We start from the raw sequence: 26,886 nt of genomic DNA, 5'->3' as shown, positions 1-26,886 counted from the left end.
ATTTGTCGACCAACATAACTTATGTTATTCATGCAGCTGAACCAAAGCTTATCTTCAGCTCAACCCTCCCAAACGGGTCCTAATTTGCTATAGGTTAACTCCCTAAACAAATATTCAATCCTATATATTTACATCTTGCTAAATTAATACATTTCTCAATTACGAGTAAGCATGCACGTGCTTTGCACATGACAATTCTAGATGACGATAATGATGGTAATAATATATCCAAATTTTTTTATAAATTTTTATGTATTATTTTTGTTTTATATTTTATATTATTAATTAGATGTAGATTGCAAAATTCAAATATGATTACATAAACACCTCATCCAAATATGTGATACTTGGATTAAGTTGTGAAGTTTTTAGGTATCATTGACAAGTTTATCTGCTTGGTAGGGATGCAAATAGGTTGGATCAAATTTGAATAAGGGTATATCCGAATCTAATCCGATACTATTAACAAGAGATCTAATTGCATCTCATAAACATGGATTTGAATATGAATTTGATGAGGAAGTCAGATATTTGGATTTGATCCGTTCCAATTTAATTTAAAAAATAATAAAATATTAAAGAAAATTAAAGTATAAAAATTTAAATAAAGAAAAACAAAAAAATACAAGTATTCGATACAAAATTGCAATATAAATAATATATTTATAAATAACACACACATATCCAAATACGATCCAATTTTTTGATTGGATCCTATTATCTGACCCAATCTAATCCATTTGCACCCCTATTGCATGGCTAGATTCTTCATTTTGTAATGTTTTATTTTTTGGGTGTATCTTTTTTTTAGTCATTTATCAAAAAAAAAATGTAAGATTTAAATAGAGTGAATTGAATGTGGTGAAATGTAGTAGTTTAGTTTACAATTTAAACCTCATAATTAAATAGTGACTAAATTCAAAATTGAGTATTTTAATCAAAAGAAAATTCCACAATCTTATTCATATTTTTAATAATAGTGTAGATATAGAATTATAGATGTGTTCAGTTTTTACTATAGTTTTTTTTTGTATTTTTGTGTGTAAAACTAATTTTGATATTTTACACTTACTTTTTGTTTAATATGATAAATATATGATATTATACATATGTTTGAATGTTTTTTTTTTGCAATATGTATGTATTTTTGTATTATATTATTTTTTATTATTTATTTATGACATTAAAATTTAATACATTTAACCCAAAAGTTGAACTATTTATTATTAATTTTTATATTTCATTTTAGGCCAATTCTAAATTATGTATTTCATGTTCATTATCAATAAAAATAATTTAATTACATAAATGTCTCTTATTTTTCTACATTTTTGTAACTTTTTATGTTTATTTTTATTTTAAAAATTTTATTAACTAACTATAATTTCATAGATTGATCAATTTGATTTGGATAGTTGAATTGTTTAACCACTACTTGGATAAAGAATGATTTTGTTTTTTAGTCAATTTTAAAATATATGGATTTGTACATTTAAAAATATTGACATAAATCTTATTAGCAACATTTATTAGTGAAAAAATAACTTAAAAATATATGATTTTATAAGATAAAAGGGATTTAGTGCTTTAAAAATAAGACTTAATTAGAGGAGATTAAATGATGTGGAAAATAATAATCGAAGTTACATTTTGAACCCTTACAATTAGAGATGGATTAACTATACAAATATGGACATTTTAATAGCCATTAAAATTAACATTAAAGTTATAATAAAATGACTTTTATACCTTTCTCAAATAAAGAAATAGAGGGTAATTTTAGTGAAAAAAACTTCCACACTACATTCACACTTTATATATAATATAGACATAGATTTTAGTTTCATATCATGAAAATTAAGGATATGAATAAGGATGTCAATAGACCGATTTTCCAAAGTATTTATTGGATTGGATTGGACCTAATCCATCCATAATGAATTTATATTGGATTGGGTTGGATTGAACCAACATTTGATCCATTGATATAGGATAAGAATAAGGTGTCAATGGACCAGGTTTGAATTAGAATTAATCTAAATTAAAACAAATTTGAACATGGTCCGGACATTGAATTGGACCAATCCAAAATGGTCCAAAATATTTATTGAATTAGATTGAACCTGATCCACTTGCAATGGAATCACATTCGACTGTAGCAGATTGGATTAAATCCAGTACAATTGACACCCCTGAATATGAGTCACTTTCCTCTTCCTCTACAATACTGTTTTTTAAGAATCCGCTGTCAATATACTTTTTGAGAGCCAACCTGAATATCCACCTTACCAACTGACTGCTAACATTTCTGCCAGCCTGAATATCCACTTTACCAACTGAGCCTGCTAAGTGCTAACATTTCTCTGGGGAGGGGAAGGGAAGTTTGTCAAGGGACTTTACTGGGAATTATAATTAGAGGGAAATGGTAATGAACCTTTGGAAGAGGATTTGGTAGTGAACTTTTTCTTTCATCCCTGCTTTTAACTCGACCATTTGTCATTTTCTTTGGCAGATGCGATTTTGGTTTTCTTTCTAGGTCCTAGTTCGGTAAATGGTCCCGTTTAAAGTTTTAGACCAGTCGAATGGTGCTAACCAGATACCAATCTGACATGAAGAAAATTGCCTAATGAGCGGGAGCCTTTTTGTGTTGGTACTTAATCATGCATTTTCTTTGAGGTTTTTAGTTCTTAATCTTCTACTTTTTTTGGGGTACAAAATTCTTAATCTTCTACTTGGCTTCTCTAACAAACAGGTTAGCGAAAAGCCCTTCTAACTGGTTTTGTATAGATCTTTACTTGTACAGTCCACGACCACGGCCTCGCCTCCAGGTCTTGCTCGTCTTCTGACCGATATTGAATTCTGAGACGGTTTTAGAGGAAGACCCGTTTCATATTCTCGTCTCCAGATGATAATTTCCCTTCGCTTTTCATAGTGAACACCGTTATGACAACACTCATTTCCGATTTTGCCGTTTGATCTCTAACGCTGCGTGGGTTCTGAATTCTGAAATCAGAGCAACTGGTTGATATCTGGAATGGATTTCAAATTCTTCTCATGATGTACTGTATAGGGTTCTTGAATATTAGATTAGATCTTGGCCTGGTTTTCGCTTGATATGGATTTTGGACCGGATTTGGGGATACCCATCTTGAGAACCTGGGGTTTGTCTTTGTTTGAGGGGACTTGATTAGGGGGAATTGGGGACCTCTTGTTTTTCTGATCTTATTGGGAGGTGGCCTTGGTTAAACGCTTTGGACCAAAACATGTTCTGGAGGGAACGTGAAAGGGACAATAGAAACTCCAACGGCGGCCCTCCTTGTGGGCAGGTTAGGGTGCTTATCGTTGGAGACTCAGGTATGGAATTCTCTATCTCTTGTTCTTTTTCTAGCATTGAGTTTAACCTCCGAAGTTTTTTTCCCTTGTATTTCTTTGCATCCCACTACTCACCTTGGATTCGTGTATGACTACTGAGATCCAGAGTATGCTTATCCATGCTAGTCAGAGTTGATTCATTGCTAGTTGGGTTCGGTGTGGATATGAGTCAATTGGTGAGTTGGTCGAGTGCCGAATGGGACTAGTTGGGTTTTTCTTTCTCTACAAAACCAATGCAATTTTGATATTTGAAAACTTCAATTATTAAGCTGGTGAAGTATATTTCAGTGTCATAAATCACATTTTCACTTTTCACAGAGAATCGAAAACGGGTCTAAGATTATCATTACATTTTTAATAGCTGATGCTTAAAACAATATGGTAATTGAACATATCAGAACTTGAATACGCAGAAAGCAAGGGCTTTCACATGGTTTTAAATTCAACTTTGGGTGCACGGTGTGCCTAATCTAGCTTGTTTTGTTTTGATGAATTATCCTTGAATTTGATGTTTGAATAGGTAATTTACTATGCTGTAGGTTGTAGCTATGATATTTATAATTTAATCAGTTTAACCTATATGGGACTTGAACCTTCAAGGTTGCAACATTTTTTTTTTCCTGTGAAAATGAAAGCTTGTTTTAATAACATGATGCTCACATCAATTGAGCTGATAGTCTTTTTGATATTTCTTTCAGAATTTAGGTTCACATATTCTTTTATATTTTCTTTCAAAATTTTCAAAAGTGGTGCCTCCCTGACCTCATTCAGGCTAGTGCCTTGCAATTTAGGAACCCACAGCATTTATTTGTTCTTCTTGCTTTTAAAATACCCGGTGAAACTTAAATGAATGTTGTAAGTTCCAAAACCTTTTTTTTTTTTTTTGTTGTTTATGAAAGTATCCAACAATTTACAAGAACTCTGTAAGTTGTTAAGGACCATATCAAGTTTTTTTGTAAATCTTAGAAGTTTCAAATCTTATCACTTCTTGTAATAATCTCCTACAGAATAGCAATGTAACAAGAAATATTCCATTTTCTTGAAGTTGCATGTCAAACAGCATCTCTTGCCCTTTATCGAACACTTTCCTAAAGTAAATCTTTCATACAGTTCATCCTAGGAAAGTTTTTGATTAGATGTGCCTGTTTTTTGAATTTGTTTCAAAACCTTGTATGAATGTTAGACATCAAAGGACATGAAGAAGCACTACAAACTTTATATGCATAATACTTATACAAGGGTTTTTGGTCCAGAATATGATTTCTTCCATTTTGGATATCTCTTAGGACAAAATAATCCTGATAATATGGTTTTATTATGAGATTCTTGTCCTACTTTTTGGTTGTCCACTGTGTTACTGCTGGCAATCCAAAGGCTGATGTTATGGGTTAAGATGATTGATTGGATATGTTTGGTGTAGGCAACATCTTAGATTCAAACCAGTCAATAGGTAGCCTCTACATTTTTGTATGTAGTTCAACTTGATATGTGTGACACATGTCCCAAGGATGAGCTTCTTTGTCCCTCCAGTATTGATTTGGGGTGTACGATTGTCCTTAATAAATCTATCAGAATAATTGGTTTCTATCTATTTTTGGTTTCAATGAATGTATAATCCTTGAATTTGACAGCTGCTCTGTGGTAATCTGAAAATGTTGGGAGATGGAGGTGCGTTTAGAGGAAACGGGAGGAGATTCTGTCAGTTTATTGGGGTCCTATAGATATGGGGACTCCACCAAGGGTCGTGCTTGCCGCAAGATACTAGTCTAGAAGTGAAAGGGGATTCCCCAGTAGTGATAGGATGGATTGCAAGAAGGTGGTGATTATATAGGACAGGTAAAGAATGCCCTACCAATCAAAGTTGTGGGTTAAATGACAGGTTGACAGGAATGCGGATCTGTAAGAAGGTAAAAGGAAGGAAGATTGGTCATTGGTGGTTGAAAGAAGGGTTTCAGTTCTCAAATCTCAGAGAGTATATTATGGGAGTTGGTCTATCATTGTAGAAATTCAAACCAACAACTATTAGAATCAAGAAGAGTAGTAAGAGAATAAATTAGAAAAAGAAAAGCTGCAGAACGTTAGATAAGCAAGAAAAAGGTGAAGGATAGAGGAAGAGAGAAGAGGGAAGGGATAAACATGTTGATTATATGGTGTTGAAAAAGCTAAAGAAATGGGGATTAACAGGTTGGTTATTGAAGGAGACTCGAAACTTGTAGTAAACTGGCTGAAGAAAGGGGAGGGAATAATTTGGCAGCTAAGGAATGAGCTCAGGTGCTTCAAGCAGGCTTCTAAAGATATGGTGATTCAAATAAGATGGACTAGAAGATCTGCTAACAGCATGGCTGATGGTCTAGCTAAGCAAGGAGTTCAAAGACAATATATGTTCTGGGATATGTTGTAATTAGGGGGATTTTCTTTTTGGTCACCTTTGGGGCTTTGTTGTAATTAATGGTCTGTTTGGTTTCCAAGAAAATTAGTCCGGGAAAGGAAAGGATGAGAAGGGATGGGATGAGAAACAGAAAATTTATTTTCTCATTGAGGTGTCCTGTGTTTTGGTTTGTTAGTCAAATATGTGAGAAAATCAAGTTTTAAGTGTTTGTTTACTGAGAAGTGTAACGGTTAACATTTATGGAGAAGAAGCCACCAAGAAGCAATTTAATCTTAATACCTTGAGATATGGCTAGAAGTTTGGGGGCTTGCATATGCAACAGCCTTTGCGGTAACTCTACTGCAACATCACAGAATATACAGCCTCTAGTCCTCCGCCACTCATGCAATTTCAGGGCCTGCATTTGCTTCGACTCCAACAACATTCTAATGTTTTTTTAGAAACTCTTTCGGAAGGGAAACCCCATCTACAATACGCCGGAATCAATGGCGTTCGGAACAGGGGTGGCCAGATATTGCTAGTGCCCTAAAACAACAAAATTCAAAGAAAACTGAGCATAAAAATATGCCCAAACCAATGGGTATTGTCCCAGACGAATCATTGCCGGATCTGTCAGAAGGGGGTAAACATTGGATTGAGAGGGAAAAAATATCAAATTGAAAATACGAAAAAGAGGGCTTAAACGAACCAATATCACAAGTAGATTGTTGTTCTGGTCTTACCTTTAACGGTTATGGCCAGTGAAGTGATCGGAGTTCTAACCGGGAGGACGTGAAAGCTTGGATTGTGGAAGAAAGAGGAGACACTTACGACAGGTTACAATATATTTTCTCATTTGTTTCCTTTCTCACCAAGTCACTGGGGTCGCACCATTTCAGTGCGACCCCACATTCCAAGTTTTGGGAGGTCGCGTCCCGTGATTTCTCAGTCCGTCTCATAAAACAAACAGATGAAAATAAGTATCTAATGGGAATATTCCCATTTTCTCATCCCAGTCACATCAACCAAACGGGCCATAAAGGAATTGTCCTTTGGGCTATGATTGGGGCTGTGATGTAATTGGTGAGATACTTTGGACTTCTTGTCCGCCCACAACTTCTTGTTGTACATGATTTTTTAATTAATGAATCTTTTCTGTGTTGCTGATAAAAAAAAAAGAGAGAGAGAGAGAAGAGAGAAGGGATAAGAGAGAGAAATTAGAAGTGGGCCTTTTTATAGATCTGAGGTTTGATCAGCTCCTTCCCAAAAAAAAAAAAAAAAAACTAAAGAAGGATCATAAAAAAAATCTAATTATTCAACTTCTAACAGTAATTTGATATAAAAGAAATGAATTCTTTAAAGTTAGAACCACTTTCCAACATGATCTAACAAAAGGGATGAGCTGGATACAATCCTAACCTTTGGCATTTTTTTTCCTTTGGCACAAGGTGGACGTTTTCAGACTCAAACCTGGATTCCCATGCTTGTCAGTCCTAGATTTTACCATTGCATCAAGCAATAGCTCCTTTTTAACATAATCTAAAAAAATTAAAAGTAGTATATCACAATTCTACTATAAACAATAGTTATATGAGCTTTCATAAATAGTAACTTCAAAGTTACTATAAATATTAAGTTTGTTACTTTGTTTAACTAAAGATAGTAAATTTATTGAAGAATTAAACTTATACACCGACCACCTAGCACCTCTTAATAACTTTAGGAGCTGCTAGACTTGTGGATCCCATGAAGAAAATTTCCCCAAATTGTAGATAAAACTTTTTTTCTTTTTTCTTTTCCCCCTCTATTTCATGTGGTTGCAACCACTTAAAGAAAGGCTGAAGGCATCAAAAGGGAGAAGTAACAGTCTGGGTGGGGCTAAAGGGTAAATTCTTAAGAAGATCAACAGAAGTGCTGTGCTGATTGGGGAAAAGGAATAAAAAAGAGGTTGAAGAATGATTTATAACTGAGAAAGTGGGGTGAAGAAAATCAAGGAAACTAGAAATCGAACCAACAAGAAAGAATAAGAAAGGTAGTTAAGGAGTCTCACCCGGTCACCCCTAATCCTGTGCCACAGCTTGAGTCTCACAAGTATTGGACAAGGATCTCAATGACATCTCACTTTTGAGCATAACAGAATCACTCCAAACTGCAACATAATTGCAGTTGTAATGACGTATATGTAGAGAGCTTACAAGAAAATCCTATTCAAATTTCCCCAAATTTTAATTTTCTAAAGCATCATCAATCACAAACTAAAATCCATTACTTATGCCTTGAGTGAGTCACCTATCCCAATTGGCCCAGAGAATAAAGCCAAGATTCTTCCTTCTATATGTCTAAAAACTCCCCCAGCTCCTGAGGGACCAGGGTTACAAATAGAGCTGTCATCAAAATTCAGTTTTATCCTATTCTGTAAAGGAGGGGACCAGCTTTCATGAATAGTAGGCAGTGAGGAAGAGGAGCCTGCAACCTCTGTCCTGTCTAATCTAGTTGGATATAGGCTTACAGTAGTCAAAATGTTGACCCATTGGCAGACCGAACTTCAGCCCAAAATTTGGCCCATCAGCAGGCCCAACATTATACCATCTTCAGGCCCACTTTCGGGTTTTGTATTTTTATGAATTTTCCTGTACTTGTCAGTCTTACGTGGTTGATCTCTATCACTTTTCCTGTCCTGCATCAGGTGAAGGCCCTTAATCCTTTGCCATATCATAATGGAAGCTAGATATTGATTTTGGGTAGGATTGCTTCATTCATTAGATTCAAAGTTTAGTTAATCATTTAACAGTTTCATTAGCTAAGCACAGCATTAGGTGTGAGGAATTGTATTAGAGAGCAAGCCCTTTTGGAGAAGCTCTCTTTTTGTTTTGGGTTTTTAGCATATAAAGGCAACTTTTAGGGTTAATTATCAATAAAAGTAATATATTTAAAAAAATTTCAAAAATAGGTTAACTTTTTAAAAATATTATCAATAAAGGGCAAAACACTGTTCATCTTCTTCTTGCCATTTGTTTACCAGAACCGCCGTCCGCCGCCGTTTGCCGTCACCGCGCCTCCGTCCACCACTGCCTCCACCTCCGGCAACATTGCCAGAGGTGGCGGTGGCGGTGCTGGTGGCCATCCCTCTGCCCGCCGCCGCCGCCGCCACCTCTGTCTCCACCCATCTCCGACAACGTTGCTGGTGGTGGAGGCGGAGGTGGGCGGAGGTGGCGGCGTTGGACAGAGAAATCACCAGCGCCGCCGCTGCCACCTCTGCCTCCGCCCACCTCTGGCAACGTTGCGGGAGGCAGAGGTGGGCGGAGGCGGCAGTGGGCGGCAGCAGATGGCGGTGGAGGGTGGTGGCGGACGGCGGCGGACTGCGGCTCTGGTGAACAAATAGCAAGAAGAAGAAGATGAATAGTGTTTTTGCCCTTTATTGATATTATTTTTAAAAAGTTAACCTATTTTTGAAAATTTTTAAATATATTACCTTTATTGATATTAAACCCCAAAAGTTGCCCTTATATGCTATTACCCTTTTTTTTTCTCTGGGATTTTAATAAAACTGCCTGACCTTGTTATGGATGGTTAAAGAAACATATCTCGCTCTCTTAGTTGAAATTAAAAGAGTTTCTTTTTTCCATTCAACTTCATATTGAAACTTCAATCTGCTGGCAGGTGTTGGAAAAACTTCACTTGTTCATCTGATCATCAAAGGTTCTGCCCTTGCTCGCCCTCCTCAAACAATTGGATGTACAGTTGGTGTGAAGGTGAAAATCAAGTTTCCATTGCTTCTTTAAGGAAATTTGAAACTGTTCCTGTAATCAAGAAATGTTGAGTTGTTGACTTTTTTTTTTTTTTTTTTTTTTTTCTGCTTTTCTGTCCAGCACACCACCTATGGAAGTTCAGGTAGTTCATCTAGTAGCATTAAAGGTGATACAGGGAGGGAATTTTTTGTTGAACTTTGGGATGTCTCAGGACATGAGCGTTACAAGGATTGCCGATCTCTTTTCTATTCACAAATCAATGGTAAATACTGCTTATATGAAACATTTTCATAAAAGTCAAGGGAGCCATTCCTTGGTGGATCTGACACTCCCTATGTGTGTCATTTTAGATGGGCAAGAGGATGCTTGTTTTCCTCTTGTCAAATTCTGGTTTGAGTATTTATCTTTATTGGTGCTTGTTCCAAGTTGGACCTGTGGTTGTTTAATGAAGTGAAAGTAATTAAATTGTAATTGCTTTTTGCTTGTAATTCTTATTAGGTGTTATTTTTGTTCACGATCTCTCCCAAAGAAGGACAAAAACAAACTTGAATAAGTGGGCAGCAGAGATTGCAGCCACCGGAACATTCTCGGCACCTCTTGGATCTGGTGGCCCTGGTGGCCTTCCTGTCCCATACATTGTTGTTGGTAACAAAGCAGATATTGCTGCAAAAGAGGGTCAAAGAGGGAGCAGTGGGAATCTTGTTGATGCTGCTCGCCAGTGGGTTGAGAAGCAGGGTTTACTTCCATCTACATCTAGCGAGGAACTTCCACTGACAGAGAGTTTTCCAGGCAGTGGAAGCCTTCTTGCTGTAAGAACTGCAGTTTAATCATTTAGTTTCTTTTATAGTTATCAAATTAGCCTATGAAGTTCTGCCATGTGATGAAGAAAACTGTCACGGATTCAGATTATGACTTTGTACAATAAATGACTAGCCTGTTGCATACATTTTTATATTGAATATTTCATCTCTGAAAATCCAAGACGATGAGTAGGACTTTTTGAAAATATTTTGTAGAGTTTTCAGTTACCATTGTAATCATGAAGAACCAGCTAGCATGTAGATGGGACATTTGTAATTTCCGATGGTATACATCTTATAAAGTTATGGTGTGTGTCTGCTTATTGATTCGAAAGGGAAATCTTGTCTCACTTGACTAGATTGAGGCTTGTATTGGGTTCTCTGCTTTTTATGTTAGGAACTGCCTAACTCAGGGACTCTTTCGAGGGAGCCTGCCTCCTGAATGTGAGAGAGAGAGAGAGAGAGAGAGAGAGAGAGAGAGATTGTATTCCCAAATCATAATCCCCTTCTAACTTCCTTTCCTTGTTTATATTCTGTTGTTACAATTCTGTTATACCAGCCTCTCCACTTGTCCAGTCCACTTGTCTAGTTTGTTATTTAGTTTGTTCTAGTGGTTGGCTGTTAGTTACATTCTTTAAAGGCTGGCGTGGCCTTTTCTTGTACGCTTGTATCCCCTTTATTTGTGTCCCAACAATCCCTCCTCCCTTGAAAGCGACCTTGCCCTCAAGGTCAAGATGTGGGAATCTATTCTGTAAATCCAAGTAAGGTTCCCAAGTTGCATCCTCAACTGGGAGACCTGACCATACCACCAATGCCTCTGGTTCGATGTGATTCCCTTTGCGTATCCATCTGAAATCTGTTATCTGAGTGGGCTCAGTTTGAACTTGGCCATCTTCTGAGAATGATGGGAGGGTGGTTATTGTTATTGCCCCTGTTTTTGGCCATTTCTTCAGTAGGGATACTTGGAATACAGGGTGTAATTTTGATGTTGCTGGGAGGTCAAGACTGTATGCCACCAACCCAATGCGTTCCACAATCTGAAATGGGCCGAAGTACCTAGGGCTCAGCTTGTTCCATCGGTGGCCTGCTATTGAAACTTGCTTGTATGGTTGTAATTTAAGGAAGACTTGCTCCCTAGTCTGGTGCTGGACAGGCCTATGCCTTCTGTTGTAGGAGTCTGCCATCCATTGTTGGGCTTGATGGAGGTGGTATTTGAGATCTTGTAACACACTATCTCGTTGGAGGAGTTGGTCTTCTACTGTTGCTACTGCTGTAGACCCTTTCTCATATGGGAGTAGGGGAGGTGGGTCCCATCCATTATAGAGCTCGGAAGGGAGTCATTTCTGCTGCACTATGATACATGGTATTGTACCACCATTCTGCCCAATGAAGCCACTTGAGCCACTGACGTGGCCTATCCCCTGCATAGCACCTTAGATAGGTTTCCAAACTCCGGTTGACCACCTTAATCTGCCCATCTGTTTGAGGATGGTAGCTGGTAGATTTGAAGAGTTTCACTCCCTGTAGTCGAAAAAGTTCTGCCCAGAAACAACTCATAAAAATAGGGTCATGGTCTGAGACAATAGAGTTAGGGGTACCATGCAATCGTGCCACCTCTTTAGTAAAAATCTCAGCCACCATGGAGGTTGTAAAGGGGTGGGACAGAGGGAGAAAATGGCAATATTTGGTGAATCTATCAACCACTACGAGAATGACGGACTTGCCATAGGAAAGGGGAAGCCTCGTTATAAAGTCCATTTATATATCTGCCCACACTTGTGTAGGAATTGGGAGTGGTTGTAGCAGCCCTGCTGGAGACTGGGTATCGGCCTTATTTTTCTGGCAAATGACGCATTCGGCTATGAACTTTTGGACCGAATTTCGCATGCCTTTCCATTGGAATTGGGTGGCTAGTCTCTTGTAAATGCGTAGGATCCCTGAGTGTCCTCTTGCTGTGGTATCGCCATTCAACGTTTATACAGCAGCAAGTTATTCTCCACTGTGTACCCTGGGTGGCTAGTAGGGTCCTCTTGGACCTGTGAACGCAGCTTGTTTAGTTGTGGGTGCCTTTCAGCTTCTTCCCTTAGTTGATCCATGAAGGAACATGTTGGGCCAGTGAGAAGTAATGGAAATAGTTGTGGCTGGCGTGACAATGCATCCGCCACCTTGTTACTGTGCCCTGCCTTGTATTTAATGACACAAGTAATTTGGCTATCCATCGCTGCTGTTCCGGGGATAGTACGGGCTGCTCCAACAGAAATTTCAGGCTCTGGTGGTCAGTTCGTATGATGAACCTCCTTCCTAGAAGGTAGGGCCACCACCTCTGAACTGCGAGAACAATTGCTATCAGTTCACGTTCATATACTGATTTGGCCCATTTTTGTGCTGTCATTGCTTTGCTGAAAAACACTAGTGGCCTTTCTTCTTGCATGAGGACTGCACCAACTCCTTGGTTTGACGCATCACATTCAATGATGGAGTCCTTTGAGAAGTTTGGAAGTGCGAGCATTGGTGGGGATGAGACAGTTGTTTTGAGTGTCTCAAAGGCCTGTTGGGCCTCCCTAGTCCAGCAGAACCCATTCTTCTTAAGTAGACTTGTCAAGGGGGCAGCAATCAGTCCATACCCTCTAATGAATTGCCGGTAGTAATCTATTAAACCCAAGAAGCCTTGTAACTCTTTAACATTTTGAGGTCGGGGCCAATTTATCATGCCTGAGATCTGTTACAGAATAGGAAGTAAATACTAGGGAGATATGTGTTACAGAATAGGAAGTAAATACCATTACAGAATAGGAAGTAAATACTAGGGAGATATGATGTTACAAAATATGAAGTAAATACTAGGGAGATATGATTTACCTTGATTGTAGGACTGATTTGTAGGAATTTAATTAGTCTTCTTTCCTAACATAAAATTTGTAACTTGTATATATACATACGAGATTGATGAATACATATTACAAATTCTTCTTCTTCCTCTGTTTACTCTTGTTTTACATGATATCAGAGCATCTAGTCTCTGCCTGCCCTTTCGTTTTTTTTCCTAGGTAAACAGAAGAAGCGCTGCTCGCCGATCGGAGGTTCTGCAAAGTCCAGCAGTTAGTAGCCTTGCGCGTGTGTCTCACGCGCCGCCTAAAGATTCTGCCTCAGTCACACGCGCCGGAGCGTGGAGGCGCGTCTGTAACCGGAAAATTTTTCGGTCGTCTTTTGGCTCGCCTTGTCCTGTATAGAACATATTTGTGCTTTGTTACGTGCATATCCATTCCACAACATGTTTTTTGATTAACCATATGTCTTCGTCTGTCCTTCAGGGTAAGACTCCTTATCATGTTCTGTTTCCAAATAAAACACTGCTTCCTATTGAGCCTAGGGCATTTGGGTGTACATGCTTTGTTCGAGATGTTCGCAATCAGGTTACCAAACTAGATCCAAAATCTTTGAAGTGTGTTTTTCTTGGGTATTCTCGTGTTCAAAAAGGGCATAGATGTTATTGTCCTACTCTTCACAGGTATCTTGTGTCAGCTGATGTTAATTTTCTAGAAGATACACCTTTCTTTCCATCTATTCCTCATTCAAGTCAGGGGAGGATGATGATTTGTTAATCTATACTGTCACATCATCTGTTTCACATTCTATTGAATCTGCTTCTGCCAGGCCTAAGCCACCTACAATACAGGTTTTTTCTCGGCGACCAACCCCTCCCGATCCATGTCCTGCACCAGCTCTTTTGTTGGTAGATCCAGTCTCAACTGATCCTGTTCCTTCGTCATCAGAACCAGTCTCTAATGATGATCTTCCTATTGCTCTTCGTAAAGGTAAGCGTAAGTGTACTTATCCAGTATCTTCATTTGTGTTTTATAATCATTTGTCGTCATCTTCTTGTTCTTTTCTTGCATCTCTTGATTCTATCTCTGTTCCTAAGACTGTTAAAGAAGCCCTTTCTCACTCTGGATGGCGTAATTCTATGATTGAGGAAATGAATGCTTTAGAGGACAATGGTACTTGGACCTTGGTAAATTTACCTACAAATAAGAAGGCTATTGGGTGTAAATGGGTGTTTACAGTTAAAGTCAATCCTGATGGGTCCATTGTCCTATTGAAAGCCCGTCTTGTTGCTAAAGGATATGCTCAGACTTATGGAGTGGATTATTCTGATACCTTTTCTCCTGTTGCTAAACTTACTTCTGTCAGGTTGTTTATTTCTATGGCAGCTACTTATAATTGGCCCCTTCATTAGTTAGACATCAAGAATGCTTTTCTTCATGGGGATCTTTAGGAGGAAGTTTATATGGAGCAACCGCCTGGCTTTGTTGCTCAGGGGGAGTATGGGAAAGTTTGCTATCTTCATAAGTCTCTGTACGAGTTGAAGCAGAGTCCTCGCGCCTAGTTTGGAAAGTTTAGTCAGGCAGTCGAGAATTTTGGTATGAAGAAAAGTTTGATCATTCTGTTTTTTTCAAGCACTCTGCTGCCGGCATCATTTTGTTAGTTGTGTATGTGGATGATATTGTCATTACTGGGAGTGATACTACAGGGATTTCATCCCGTAAATCCTTTCTCCACACTCAGTTTCATACCAAAGATTTGGGAATGTTGAAATACTTCTTGGGTGTCGAGGTAACAAGAAGCAAGAAGAGAATATTCTTATCTCAAAGGAAATATGTACTTGACTTGTTGTCTGAAACGGGAAAGTTGGGAGCTAAGCCATGTAGCACTCCAATGGTTCATAACTTTCAGCTCACAAAAGATGGTGAATTATTTGAAGATCCTGAGAGATATAGAAGATTGGTTGGAAAGTTGATTTATCTTACTGTAACTCGTCCAGATATTGCGTATTCAATTAGTGTGGTGAGTCAGTACATGTCCTCTCCAACAGTTAATCACTGGACAGCTGTAGAATAAATTTTGTGCTACTTAAAAGGAGCACCTGGGCTAGGAATTTTGTATGGCAATCATGGTCATACTAGAATTGAATGTTTTTCAGATGCTGACTAGGCAGGATCCAAGGAAGATCGAAGGTCTACTTCAGGCTATTGTGTATTTGTTGGAGGGAATTTAGTTTCATGGAAAAACAAGAAGCAGAATGTTGTCTCACGTTCGAGTGCAGAATCGAAATATAGAGCTATGGCCAAGTCTGTGTGTGAAATAATGTGGATATATCAGCTTTTGACTGAAGTAGGTCTTAAAACTTCAGTACCAGCCAAGTTATGGTGTGATAACTAAGCTGCTCTTCACATTGCATCTAATCCTGTTTTTCATGAACGAACTAAGCATATTGAGATTGATTGCCATTTCGTTCGTGAAAAGATTTTGCAAGGTTTGATTTCCACAAGTTATGTGAAAACAGGAGAACAACTGGGAGATATCTTCACGAAGGCTCTTAATGGGGTCCGGGTTGATTATCTTTGTAACAAGCTGGGCATGATTAATATCTATGCTCCAGCTTGAGGGGGAGTGTTACAAAATAGGAAGTAAATACTAGGGAGATGTGATGTTACAGAATAGGAAGTAAATACTAGGGAGATATGATTTACCTTGATTGTAGGACTGTTTTGTAGGAATTTAATTAGTCTTCTTTCCTAACATAGAATTTGTAACTTGTATATATACATACGAGATTGATGAATACATATAACAAATTCTTCTTCTTCCTCTGTTTACTCTTGTTTTACAAGATCTTTTCTGGGTCTGCTGCTACAGTGTCGTTTTTGACCACGTGCCCTAAATAGTATACTTGTGTCTGTCCAAATGCGCATTTTGACTCCTTTGCAAGGAGTTTATGAGTCCTTAGCAGTTCCAAGGTGATTTGTAGATGTACTAGGTGTTCGTCCCATGTGGCGCTATATACAAGTATATCATAAAAAATCGAGTATAAATTTGCACAAATGGGGTCGAAATATGTCATTCATAAGGGCTTGGAACGTAGCTGGCGCATTGGTCAACCCAAACGGCATAACTAGAAATTCATAATCTCCTTCGTGTGTACGAAAGGCAGTCTTGTGGATGTCTCCCTCATGAACCCGAATTTGATGATATCCCGATCTCAGGTCTAGTTTAGAGAATATGGTGGCCCTGCCGAGTTCATCTAGTAGTTCATTGATTACCGGTATGGGAAATCGATCCTTCACAATAATGTTGTTCAAAGCCCTATAGTCTATACAAAATTGCCATGTCCCATCCTTTTTCACAAGTAATACTGGCGAGGAGAATGGGCTTTGGCTGGGTTGTATAATTTTTCTGTCAAGCATATCTTCCACTTGCCTCTCAATCTCTAGTTTCTGAAAATAGGGGTAACGATAGGGCCTTACATTTGTGGGTGCAGTTCCGGGCAGCAATGGAATGCAATGATCATGGGCACGTTTCGGTGGTAGTTCCTTAGGTTCTTGGAAGATCACTGAGAACTTCTGAAGTAGCTGCTGTAGTTGTGTGCGGCCTTCTTTAAATCTGCTTCCTTGGGCTAGAATGGGACCGTTCCCGTGGGAGTCTATCTGTATTAAAACGATGTGGGCTGGGTCTGCTGCTTGTTTCCTTAGGGACGCAAGGCTAATAGGTCCTGGACCCTTGGACAGCTGCCCTTGAATATGCACCTGTGAGCTACCCACTTGAAAATCCATGGTGAGACGGGCCCAATCACATATCACTGGCCCTAGTTGCTTTAACCAATGGACTCCGAGAACTACATTTGCTCCACTGATTTCTAGGGGGTGCAGATCTACCTCGAACTCATGTCCTTGTATCTCCATCTTTAATTCTGTGCACGTATTGTCACACACCAGGTTGCTCCCATTAGCTACGTGCACCCAGAAGGCTATACATGGTTGGACCGGAATCCCTAGTTGTCTGACCAATGTTTTGGTAATGAAATTGAGGGTGCTGTCACTGTCTATCAGAACCGACACATGGCGCCCTTGTACCAGTCCGGTTACTCTCATAGTTTGAGAAGAAGCAAGACCGGTCAAGGCTTGCAGGGATACTTCTAGGTATTCCTTTGTCCATTGCCCCCATTCTTGGTTGTCCATTGGCTCTTCAATGTCTGTTGATTGCTCGACATATTCGGTTTCAGGTTGAAGGAAGAAAACTTGAGGGATCTTGCAGCAATGGCCCGACCCGAATTTGTCTCCACAGGCATAACAAAGGCCCTTTTCCCGTCGGGCTTGCATCTCAGCCCAATTTAACCTCTTGGCTGAGCCGGGGCCTGAACCAGAGTTGGCGTCCTTGCCTGTGATTCTACTCCTGATTTGGGCTCCGATTTACCCAAGATACCTGGTTCTGGGTTTGGTATACCTGGTCTGATCGCAGCTCCCAGAGGTCGATTAATCCTTCTTGCCCGATTCAATGTCTTCATGTAGTCGAGCTAATGCTGCTACTTCAAGAACGGTGGTGGGCTGCATGGCTTTTACCTCTAGCCGCAATTCTTCCCTGAGTCCACCAACAAAACTGCCGACAAGCGCGTTTTCTGGCCAGCCTTGCACGCGCACAACTAATCTTTCGAACGCCATCTGATAATCTTGGACGGAGCCAGTCTGTCGTAGCTTAGCGAGGCTTTCATCATAGTTCTCAAAAGCCGAGACTCCAAATCGCATGGTTAAGGCGTCGGTGAAGTCTGCCCATGTAGCTCTTGGGTGCTGTTGCTGGTACCACTGGTACCAGACGATCGCCTCTCCTTCCAAGTGTGCAGAAGCTAATGGGACACGATCAGGTCCCTGTGTGTTGTGGTAATCGAAGTACCTTTCTGTTCGCAGAAGTCAGGATCTCTTCCTGAATTGGTGCAAGTGGTGCCTGCCAGTCGTTCAAGCAAGGATGCAAAGCTTTCTTTGATTTCTTTGACGTTAGCCGATATTCTTTGCATTTCTCCTTCCATGTTGTCAACTCTGTTCTCCATTGCGGATGACCTTGTGCTGGGCATCTTGGCTCTGATACCAACTTGTTAGGAACTGCCTAACTCAGGGACTCTTTCGAGGGAGCCTGCCTCCTGAATGAGAGAGAGAGAGAGAGAGAGAGAGAGAGATTGCATTTCCAAATCATAATCCCCTCCTAACTTTCCTTATTTATATTCTGCTGTTACAATTCTGTTATACCAGCCTCTCCACTTGTCCAGTCCACTTGTCTAGTTTGTTATTTAGTTTGTTCTAGTGGTTGGCTGTTAGTTACATTCTTTAAAGGCTGGCGTGGCCTTTTCTTGTACACCTGTATCCCCTTTATTTGTGTCCCAACATTTTATTGGTGTTTTAAGGATTGAGGAAGAAGGTTTTCTAAGGGATGAGGTCCATGCTGGCCATTTGTGAAAATCTAAGGAAATGTACTATTCTTAATTCCTAACTAAAATGGACTAATTACTTTCATAACTTATGGAGTTGGGGTACTGCCAGATGGGCGGCTACTCATTGTTGAGCCTGAGATCTTTATTTTTATACATGATCCATCTCTATTGATGCTAGATGATAATTCTTTATCAAGAGTTTCTTAGAGGTTGGAAATAATGCTATTAGTGTTTTTGGAATCTTGTACATCAAGTGGGGTTTCCTGCTGCTAAAGAATTATTATATCTCTTGACTTGTAACCTGAAGTTAAGGTAGTGGTATAGTAACAGAATTCTTTTTTGGTTTATTTATATGAAAGTGTTATTAATAAGTTACTGTTTTCTATTTATTAGAAAATAATGTTAGCTAAAGTCATTTTGGTGACTGAACATTATGGACAACCAATGATCTTTTTCTTTCTCCAGCAATTCTTATTGAAATTCCAGTAACCATAATTTGTTATAAATAAACACAGGTGTTAACATAAAATTGGTTGGCTCTATTTAAGTGATGCAATTTCTTTTCAGCTAATTTATTTTTCCTTTATTTTTGGGATTAGTTTGTAATCCATATGCAACATGAATTTTCATTTCTGCTACTTACCTGCAGGCTGCAAAAGAAGCAAGATATGACAAGGAATCCCTGATGAAGTTCTTCCATATGGTCTGTATTTTGGCTTCAATCCCCTCCAAAAAAAAAAAAAAAAAGAAAAGAAAAAAAAATCCAAAGAAGAAAAAGAAAATATATATTTTTACCTTTTGTATTACTCTTTGAGTCTGATTTTAGTTGTCCATTTCTCCAGTTGATCAAGAGAAGATATTTTCCGGATGACTTGTCTGCACCAAATCCATGGTCTATGACATCAATTCAGAGACCCTTCCATCGCTCAGGCGAAAATTTGAGTGATAATGATGATTTCCACAATGATACAAGGTTTATGCTTATGCCCAACAACCATATCCTCTGAACTTTTACCCATATAGCTGCTTTTTCTGCCATATAAAAAATCTGGAAGCTGTTTAATGGCGTAGGTGGTGGTATATAGTTATAGACTTTCCTTCCCCAATTCCCCAAATGTCTTTTTCCCCCAAGAATATTCAGCAAAAGCTTGAGGTTGTTTGGCATTGGTTTTCCTTTAAAACTTGCTTTGAACTTTTGATTGTGCAGGTATGAGAACTTGATTATGCATGGTTTATGCAACATCAACTGAAAAAAATCATTCTCTCTTGTGATATATGCTGCAACATCAACATCAACTCAATATTTCCTAAAGCTGTTGATGTGGTGTGTGTACTTTTGGGAACAATTCTGGAGGAATTTCCTTCTGAACAGTAAAGTGTAAAGCATAGAGCTAGAGCTGTTTGCAGAAGTGTCTTTGGAAATTGAAGAACCTTTGAAAAGAAATCCACCTGCTAATTGCCTAAAAATTTTATTCTTGGTGACCTCCTGGGGATTGGGTATTAGCATTGATGAGGTTTGACAAGCCCCCTTGCAATTTTTATTCACCTTATCCTGTTTTCGTGGTCCATAATCAATCATTCAGGGAACAATTTAGGTTTAGATTTGATGGCAGGTGGCCATCCTTCTTGGCCTAATGAGTGCTATCTTTCAAAGTGCATCATCACTCTTGCTAGAAGGAAAAATTGCCAACCCAACCAGATGGGTTCAAGGTTCCGGGATGGGTCCTTGGAGGGTTTTCTATATCCTTAATAGGCAGCTTTTAGGCTCTTGCTATTGTGCTTTGAGATGGATTGATAACGACTTGAATGCCAAGGTTGATGATAGGACTTGTGAAAGAGTAAGTACCTCCACTGCTAGTGGAGAAAGATCACTAACGTCTAGGCTGTGGGAAATTTGTCGAGGATAGGATTATTGTCATTGTAACCCATCCAGAAACAATGTGTCACATGAGGAAAGCCGAAACCTTGCGTTCTTGTTATTTTAGTGGGGATCATTTGTAGTTGCTGAGAAAGTTTTCATTAAAAATGCATCTTTCTGACAAATTAAATGCTTTTGCAATGTGAAGTTGACAATGTCTGGAAATTAATTGGAATTAAACTGGATTTTACCTTCTGATTGCAGCATAAATCTCAATTCAAGGTTTTAGAACTTTTTTTTTTCTTTTTTTCAAGGTTTTAGAACTTTTAATGCATGGTAAACTTAAACTTTTCTGAGTTGGCTGACTTCTTGGCAACTATTATGCCCTTGAATTCTTCTTCTATTTGCACTTCGGAGCTATATTGATGCACTTCATAATCATAGTCCAAGAAATATAGAATCATATGGCTAGTTATTAGTGGACTTTTAACAACTAGTTTTTCATGAAAAACTCTAATAATTAATTTTTCATTTAATGCTCCAATGAGTTTTTGTTCTCTATATAAAGCCTTGTAATCTCAAGCTAGAGGCATCAAGTTATTCCCTTTGTTTTGAAAAGCTTAAAGCTTTCTTTGAGAGTTGAGAGAGTCCTCTCTTGGGTGAGTGAGTCCCCTCTTCTTTGGGTAAGTAAGTCCCCAATCTTGTTGCCTCATATTGTAAGGCATCTCATATTATTAATGAGGTTCTGTCCAATTTCCTTCTTTTTTCTATTTCTTTGAGCAAATTTCTTTCATTATCTTAAATTTGAACTCATCATATATTTTCACTTATTTCTATTTTTCTAGTTGTTTGACTAGGAAATTTTCTATACCATACCATTGGTAAAGATGTTCTTTTGGTCTAATCTAGTAATCCTAAGTTTTACCCACTTATTCCTGCTATGCCTGTTCTTGTAAAATTCATTGTTTATTCATTTATCTAGTATTCTGTAATGTATAAAAAATAACAGATGTGGAGCTGCTTTCATAACACCTTATTTTCCAAACAAACTTACTAGATTTCCTAATTGTCTGCAGAAGCGGTGATCTTTACAAATACAATGCACTCCCTCCTCTTCCAGCTCAACGGAATCTCACACCGCCTCCCACACTTTATCCTCAGCAGCCAGTAACTGCATCCGAGAACTACAGCCTCCCAAGATTCATTCTGAATGGATCCCCAGAGATTGGTAGCACCAGATCAAAGCGGTCAGATATTAATGTTTAGTTTGTCTTTGTCTATTGTTGCAGAGAGTATACAAAACATTAACCAATAGTTTTGCCCAGAGTGGTTGGGGATAAAGTGAGGAGTATATATGTAGTTTTGATTATTTTCTTTTCCTATTTGCAAGTAACCTGCTCATTACTTGGTTCACATTTGTAAGTGCACTTTTGGCTGAAGAAGGGGGTGTCTGCTAATGATTTGGTTGGATGTGTAATGATTGAGTACTTGATGCCCCAAACTGGAAGTAAACCATTTCTTTACGACCAACTAATTCTTATTTTGTTTTGCATCTTCAATCTTAGAGTTAAATAGGAGTTCTGCAGTAACAACTAAAAAGAATGTTATGGATCAGTGAAGTGTCTCATGGTTGCCAAACATACACGGTATAGGAACGCAATAGATGTCTTGATAAAACAGAATCTGCGGAAAAAAAATACATGTGCAGGCAAAAGCTTTTCTTGCAAGAATAAAAAGGTGTGATTTTCTTCCATTAACTTGTACAGGCATCTTGGAAACAGTCTCTGATCTGCACTTCTGCTGGGGTAAGGCTGTGGACATCTGTCCCTCCCCACTGGGGAGTCCTCACTTTGGCGGGGAGCCTCGTGCAATGGGTTGCCCTTCATTCTATTGTGCGCTTCATTGCTATCCAAGATCCAACTGCCACCTTCATGTCTTGTCAATCTCGGATACCTTAAATAATTCGATTCTTTAAACATGCTTTTTAAGGGGATGTTTGGAACTGTGGTCGTTTTTCAAAGAAACAGTGCTACATTGGATCCACATAGGTGTTTCAACAAACACCCATATATCTCATTGTTTGGTTCAGTTGATTATTGAAAAATTGGGCATGTCATGAAAATTGGGATCCCACTGATCCACATAGGGGATGTTTGGCCTTTCATGCATTGGTGACCTGTTTCCCCTAATGGTTGACTGGTGTATCTTATGTGGTGCTTACCTGTCAGCACATACATGAAAAATGGTGATGAAAATCACCTAAAACAGCATAATGTTGCTTAGTGCTTATGTGATAGAAGCGTTTCTTTTTTTTTTTTTTTTTTTTTTGTGAAAAACGGGTCCTGAAAACATAGACACTTTTTCTTGAAAATCGATCCCAAAAAACGCTCACACTTCCAAACACCATGTAAGGGTGTATGTATATATATATATAAAAAAAGAAAGCATCCTCTTTTGAAGTGAGAATATTTGCCTCCCAAGAAAGGGCGAAACCTAATTTGCTCACCACACATCTTACATATTGTTTCATTTTGAACTAGTTTTCAACTTGGTTCATACAAACTTGAATACAAATAGCTTAATTATCCAATGATAATAGTAGGAAACTACCAAATAAAAAAAATGTAAAGAAATTATCCCTAAGCCTCAGTTTGGAAGAAGTACAAATATAAATACATAGAGTGTAAAACCTTGAATTTTATATTATTTTATATATATTTTCGCTGTACATATTCGTATTTGTACTCCTTCCAAACTGAGCATAATGGATAAGCTATTTTAAAGAATAAGAAAATACCTAAAAGCTAGGAAGATAAGACTTGTCTGCTTGATTTTTTGGTCAAGAGGAATTAGAGGGGACAGACTACAAAGTGCTGTTAGTCATAACTACAATTGCGCACGCCTTCAATTGCCATATCTCGCATGGATATACTGGACGTAGGATGATATCATATCCATTTTTGCAGAGATCGACATATGGCACTGGTGGATTAGGTTTGGTGCCCATTCATTTGTATCAGGTGTGGATCGGTATATTTGCCTCGTATATCACTTTCATTGTATATATCCCTCCAATATTCTCAAATTTTCCCCAAGCACCATTAAACATGGCATATACCATAAAAGCTTATAAAGAATTATTAAATCATTGAAGAAAGGAAATATATAAAAAAGAATAGCTCATTATTCTCTGATAAGTATCAATTACATCTATTCACCAATCATACTTTTTCAATACATCTTTAGTCTTTTCCTCAGGCGAGTAAAAACTATAACAACAAAAGCAAGAATCCATGGAGGGATGCTCACACCCAAGAAGTTGAATCTCTTTATCCAGTCTGGAGATTCCTTAAAAAAGATAGCTATGAAAGCGGTAACAACAGATATCCCAATGAACATCTTTGTTATAGGACTGATCATGGAATCCTGCAAGAAATAAATCTGAATAAGATAAAAGGCAGTGTAGTTAAAAGTTACCCGGGCATCCCCTAGGAGATCTTCTAGGTATTTTGAAAGTCTATCGCTTAGCCAGCCAACCAGGAGGGTAGTATACATACAAACATCTTAGTGGGGCAGATAACTAGAACTCTTAATCCTTCTCCGTGTTTTCCTTTAAACCAAAGAGATCATTAAAATTATCTTTCCATTGTTTCTGAAAATCTATAAATTTTCATTCATATATAGATTTCTTTCGAAGGGCTACACAATGGGGGTAGTCTATGTGCAGGCAAGATTTGGTCTCAAGTCTCTGCTACGATAGACCTTCCTGGGAAACACTTATCTGGATAACTCGTGTATTTACCCAGATAAATAATTTATTCAAAAGCAAACGAGGCCTAAATATCTTATTAGAATCTATATGGTACACAAACCCACCTTCTATAATTGTCTTTGTTGTAAATCCGGTCTGTTGAAGAGAGAAGACGATACGTTATGATTTAAAAGTTATTCAACATGGAGATGAGCCACTAATAAAAGGGGAATCTTTATTTACCCCTATCTCATGCATTTACTTCACTGTATAGTAGAACAGTTACAGTAGAGGAATTGATATCATAAGGGAGGTATGTTGTCATAAGTTGGGGTGTTGGAAGTTGTTGTTGTAAGTATACAGTAAAGTTAAAATTTGTGGGGTGGTTTCATTAGTGGTTATTCAGTGGTTCAATTATATAGTTTCAAATAATAAAAATTAAAAAATCGATAGGGATACAAAAATTTTGTAAAAAAAAATTGGATACATCTAATATTATATATTTATGATATTGAACAAAATAAATGTCATAAATAATAAACACTTTTGTTAATGATGGAAATAGGATACTAAAAATCAGAAAAAGAAGAAGAATTAATATCTAACCATGACCCCACTAACTAGGTCAAATAGTTGAATTGATTAAGTTATTGGGCCCCTTGACTAGCACTTTGGTGGTGAAGTTGACCCAAAATCCTGATCAGAAAATGGGTTGGGTCTCTTGATTTGTCTTTAAAACCAAGAAAAATACTTGATAAAGTGTTTATTGACAACTAGGCACCAGTTGGTGCCATTAGGCACCACATCAGCAGAACAGTGAATAAACATTCAACTATTGGGAGAAGCAGTTTTTCCTAATAATTAGTGCACACATAAATCAAAACCCACTTTTGTGAAATATCAATATATACAGATAAACATGATAAGAAAAATGCTGATTTGGTGATAATATGACGATGCTTTGATAAATGCCAATGACGAAACTTGTACGAAACAAAACACACACTAATTGTGGGTTGAAAATAGGGCTGCAAGTTAAATAGGCCCATTCTGAGCCTGACACAACTTAATCTATGGGTTGGGACTTAGGGGGTGAGCTTTCGTGCTAGAATTGGGTTTAGGTCAGAAAACTCAGGCTTGACCTAATTTGGGTTAGGCTTGAGTTAGCTCGAGCTTGGCTTTTATTTCATCATATCTTTTTTCTAATCATATATATATATATATATATATGTATATGTATATGTGTATAAAATATGTAATATACATTTATAAATTAAATTTGCACAATTTTATTTGGACCATCCTGCTCTTAAAATGGGCCATAAAGTGGAACAAAAGATTACTATATAAAAATATATTTATAAATTCATTGGAACTTACCAACCCACCTTAAGCCTGGTAACACCTGAACTGACCCAACCAAGCCTGAGCCTGGCCCAAGTTGTATTAGGTTAAGCTCGAATTGGGCTGAGTTGATGAACTTGGACTTAAACTCAGGTTGAATCAATCCTTTGCAACTTTAAGCTGTGATTGGTTTGATAGAAAATTAGAGAGCAGCGGAAAGTTGAGGGAAAATTCTTTACTTTCTATCAAACCAAACACAAATTTAGGGTTGGGCCTGAATTCCGTAGATTGACACTCATGAATAAGCAGTCCTACTAATCTTCCTCATGCAACAACCAGCTAAACCCCTACGTTATAGTTTATGTTATTCCCATTGGCACAAACGTTAAAAAAAAAAAGAAAAAAGAAAAAGGGTTTGATTTCTTCAGTATCTTCTGAAATCAAGACAGCTTTAATTCTCGTGATCTTCATAGTTATTTTCTTTCCCATAAAGGACAAATATTCTCATCCAATTCAATTCAAGGCCTTAAGTTTGCATTTCATTATCTATCTACGATGACAATATGATGTTAGGAAAACTGAAAACTAAACAAAGGAAGAAAATAAAGGCAGACGATGACATCACCTTTGGTTCTCCATCAATGAAGACGACGGATCCGTCTTCGTATGACAGCAACGATCTACCATTTTTAGAATTGAAACGAATCGGAACGTTTCTTCTTCGAGAACTGGGATTAAATGCGTAAATGGATTTGAATCCGTATTTTTCGAGAATGCTGTGGACCTCCAAGCGATCTTGGTCCCAACCTCCTAAACTGGATTTGAAGATCTCGGTTGGGCCTTTGCCTCGTTGATAGAGGTGGACTTCCACCTCTGGAACTTTTGTCTTGACGGATTTAAGTTTAGGGGTCCGTGGAGTTTTATTGCTGATATTAGGTTTGTCTTCGACTTCGATCTCTCCTCTATTGTTCTCTTTCTCCATCTTCTATTCTGTTTTGGGTTTCTTCAATTCGTCCTTTGCATTTGCAGGAGGAACTGCCAATCTCGTCTTCTCCGCTTATGAAGCTTTCGAATGTCCAATATTTTACTTTTAACGTGGACAGTTATAACTTGGTCAACTCAAGGATATTATCGGATAATCCTTCATTCTTCAAAAAAAAAAGAAAAAGAAGTACACGTGTCACCTATTCTTCTAGCGGATGGCCTCCATTCTTGTCTCAAGGTTACAACAATACTCATCACATCTTCTCCCAAGTATGTTCACTCCGGATTCAGTGCGGTTTGGCCTCAAGGGATTTTCTCTTAGACCCGTTAAAGTTTTGACACGTCATTCATTCAGTGCTCTACTAACCATTACTTATAAAAATAATTTTAAATAAAAATTGAT

General features: G+C 38.1%; 1 protein-coding gene and 1 pseudogene across 3 annotated transcripts; one reads left to right on the top strand and one right to left on the bottom strand.

Moving 5' to 3' along the window:
- Nucleotides 1-2,236: 2,236 nt before the first annotated feature.
- LOC148876931 (small GTPase LIP1-like) lies at nucleotides 2,237-21,934 on the top strand. 2 transcript variants are annotated; one of them, XM_088978609.1, is made up of 8 exons: nucleotides 2,237-2,650; nucleotides 2,753-3,354; nucleotides 9,401-9,492; nucleotides 9,610-9,751; nucleotides 9,988-10,298; nucleotides 19,196-19,249; nucleotides 19,389-19,519; nucleotides 21,481-21,934. In XM_088978609.1, the coding sequence occupies exons 2-8, from the start codon at nucleotides 3,264-3,266 to the stop codon at nucleotides 21,668-21,670; spliced, it is 1,011 nt and encodes a 336-aa protein (XP_088834735.1). In that variant the 5' UTR covers nucleotides 2,237-2,650; nucleotides 2,753-3,263; the 3' UTR covers nucleotides 21,671-21,934. The 2 variants fall into 2 exon arrangements, with proteins under 2 accessions (XP_088834735.1, XP_088834744.1); XM_088978618.1 differs by having other exon boundaries at nucleotides 2,449-2,650; nucleotides 2,788-3,354.
- Nucleotides 21,935-23,519: 1,585 nt separating this feature from the next.
- LOC148876930 (uncharacterized) lies at nucleotides 23,520-26,548 on the bottom strand (annotated as a pseudogene). Its single transcript, XR_016105034.1, has 2 exons — nucleotides 26,125-26,548; nucleotides 23,520-23,830 (listed from the first exon to the last, which is right to left on the bottom strand). The product of XR_016105034.1 is annotated as an uncharacterized LOC148876930 (transcript).
- Between the last annotated feature and the right edge of the window lie 338 nt (nucleotides 26,549-26,886).

This window comes from Nelumbo lutea, chromosome 1, assembly GCF_056320005.1.
Source record: "Nelumbo lutea isolate HS-2025 chromosome 1, American lotus-T2T, whole genome shotgun sequence".
NCBI lineage: Eukaryota > Viridiplantae > Streptophyta > Magnoliopsida > Proteales > Nelumbonaceae > Nelumbo > Nelumbo lutea.
This window is presented reverse-complemented; position numbering and strand designations above follow the sequence as displayed.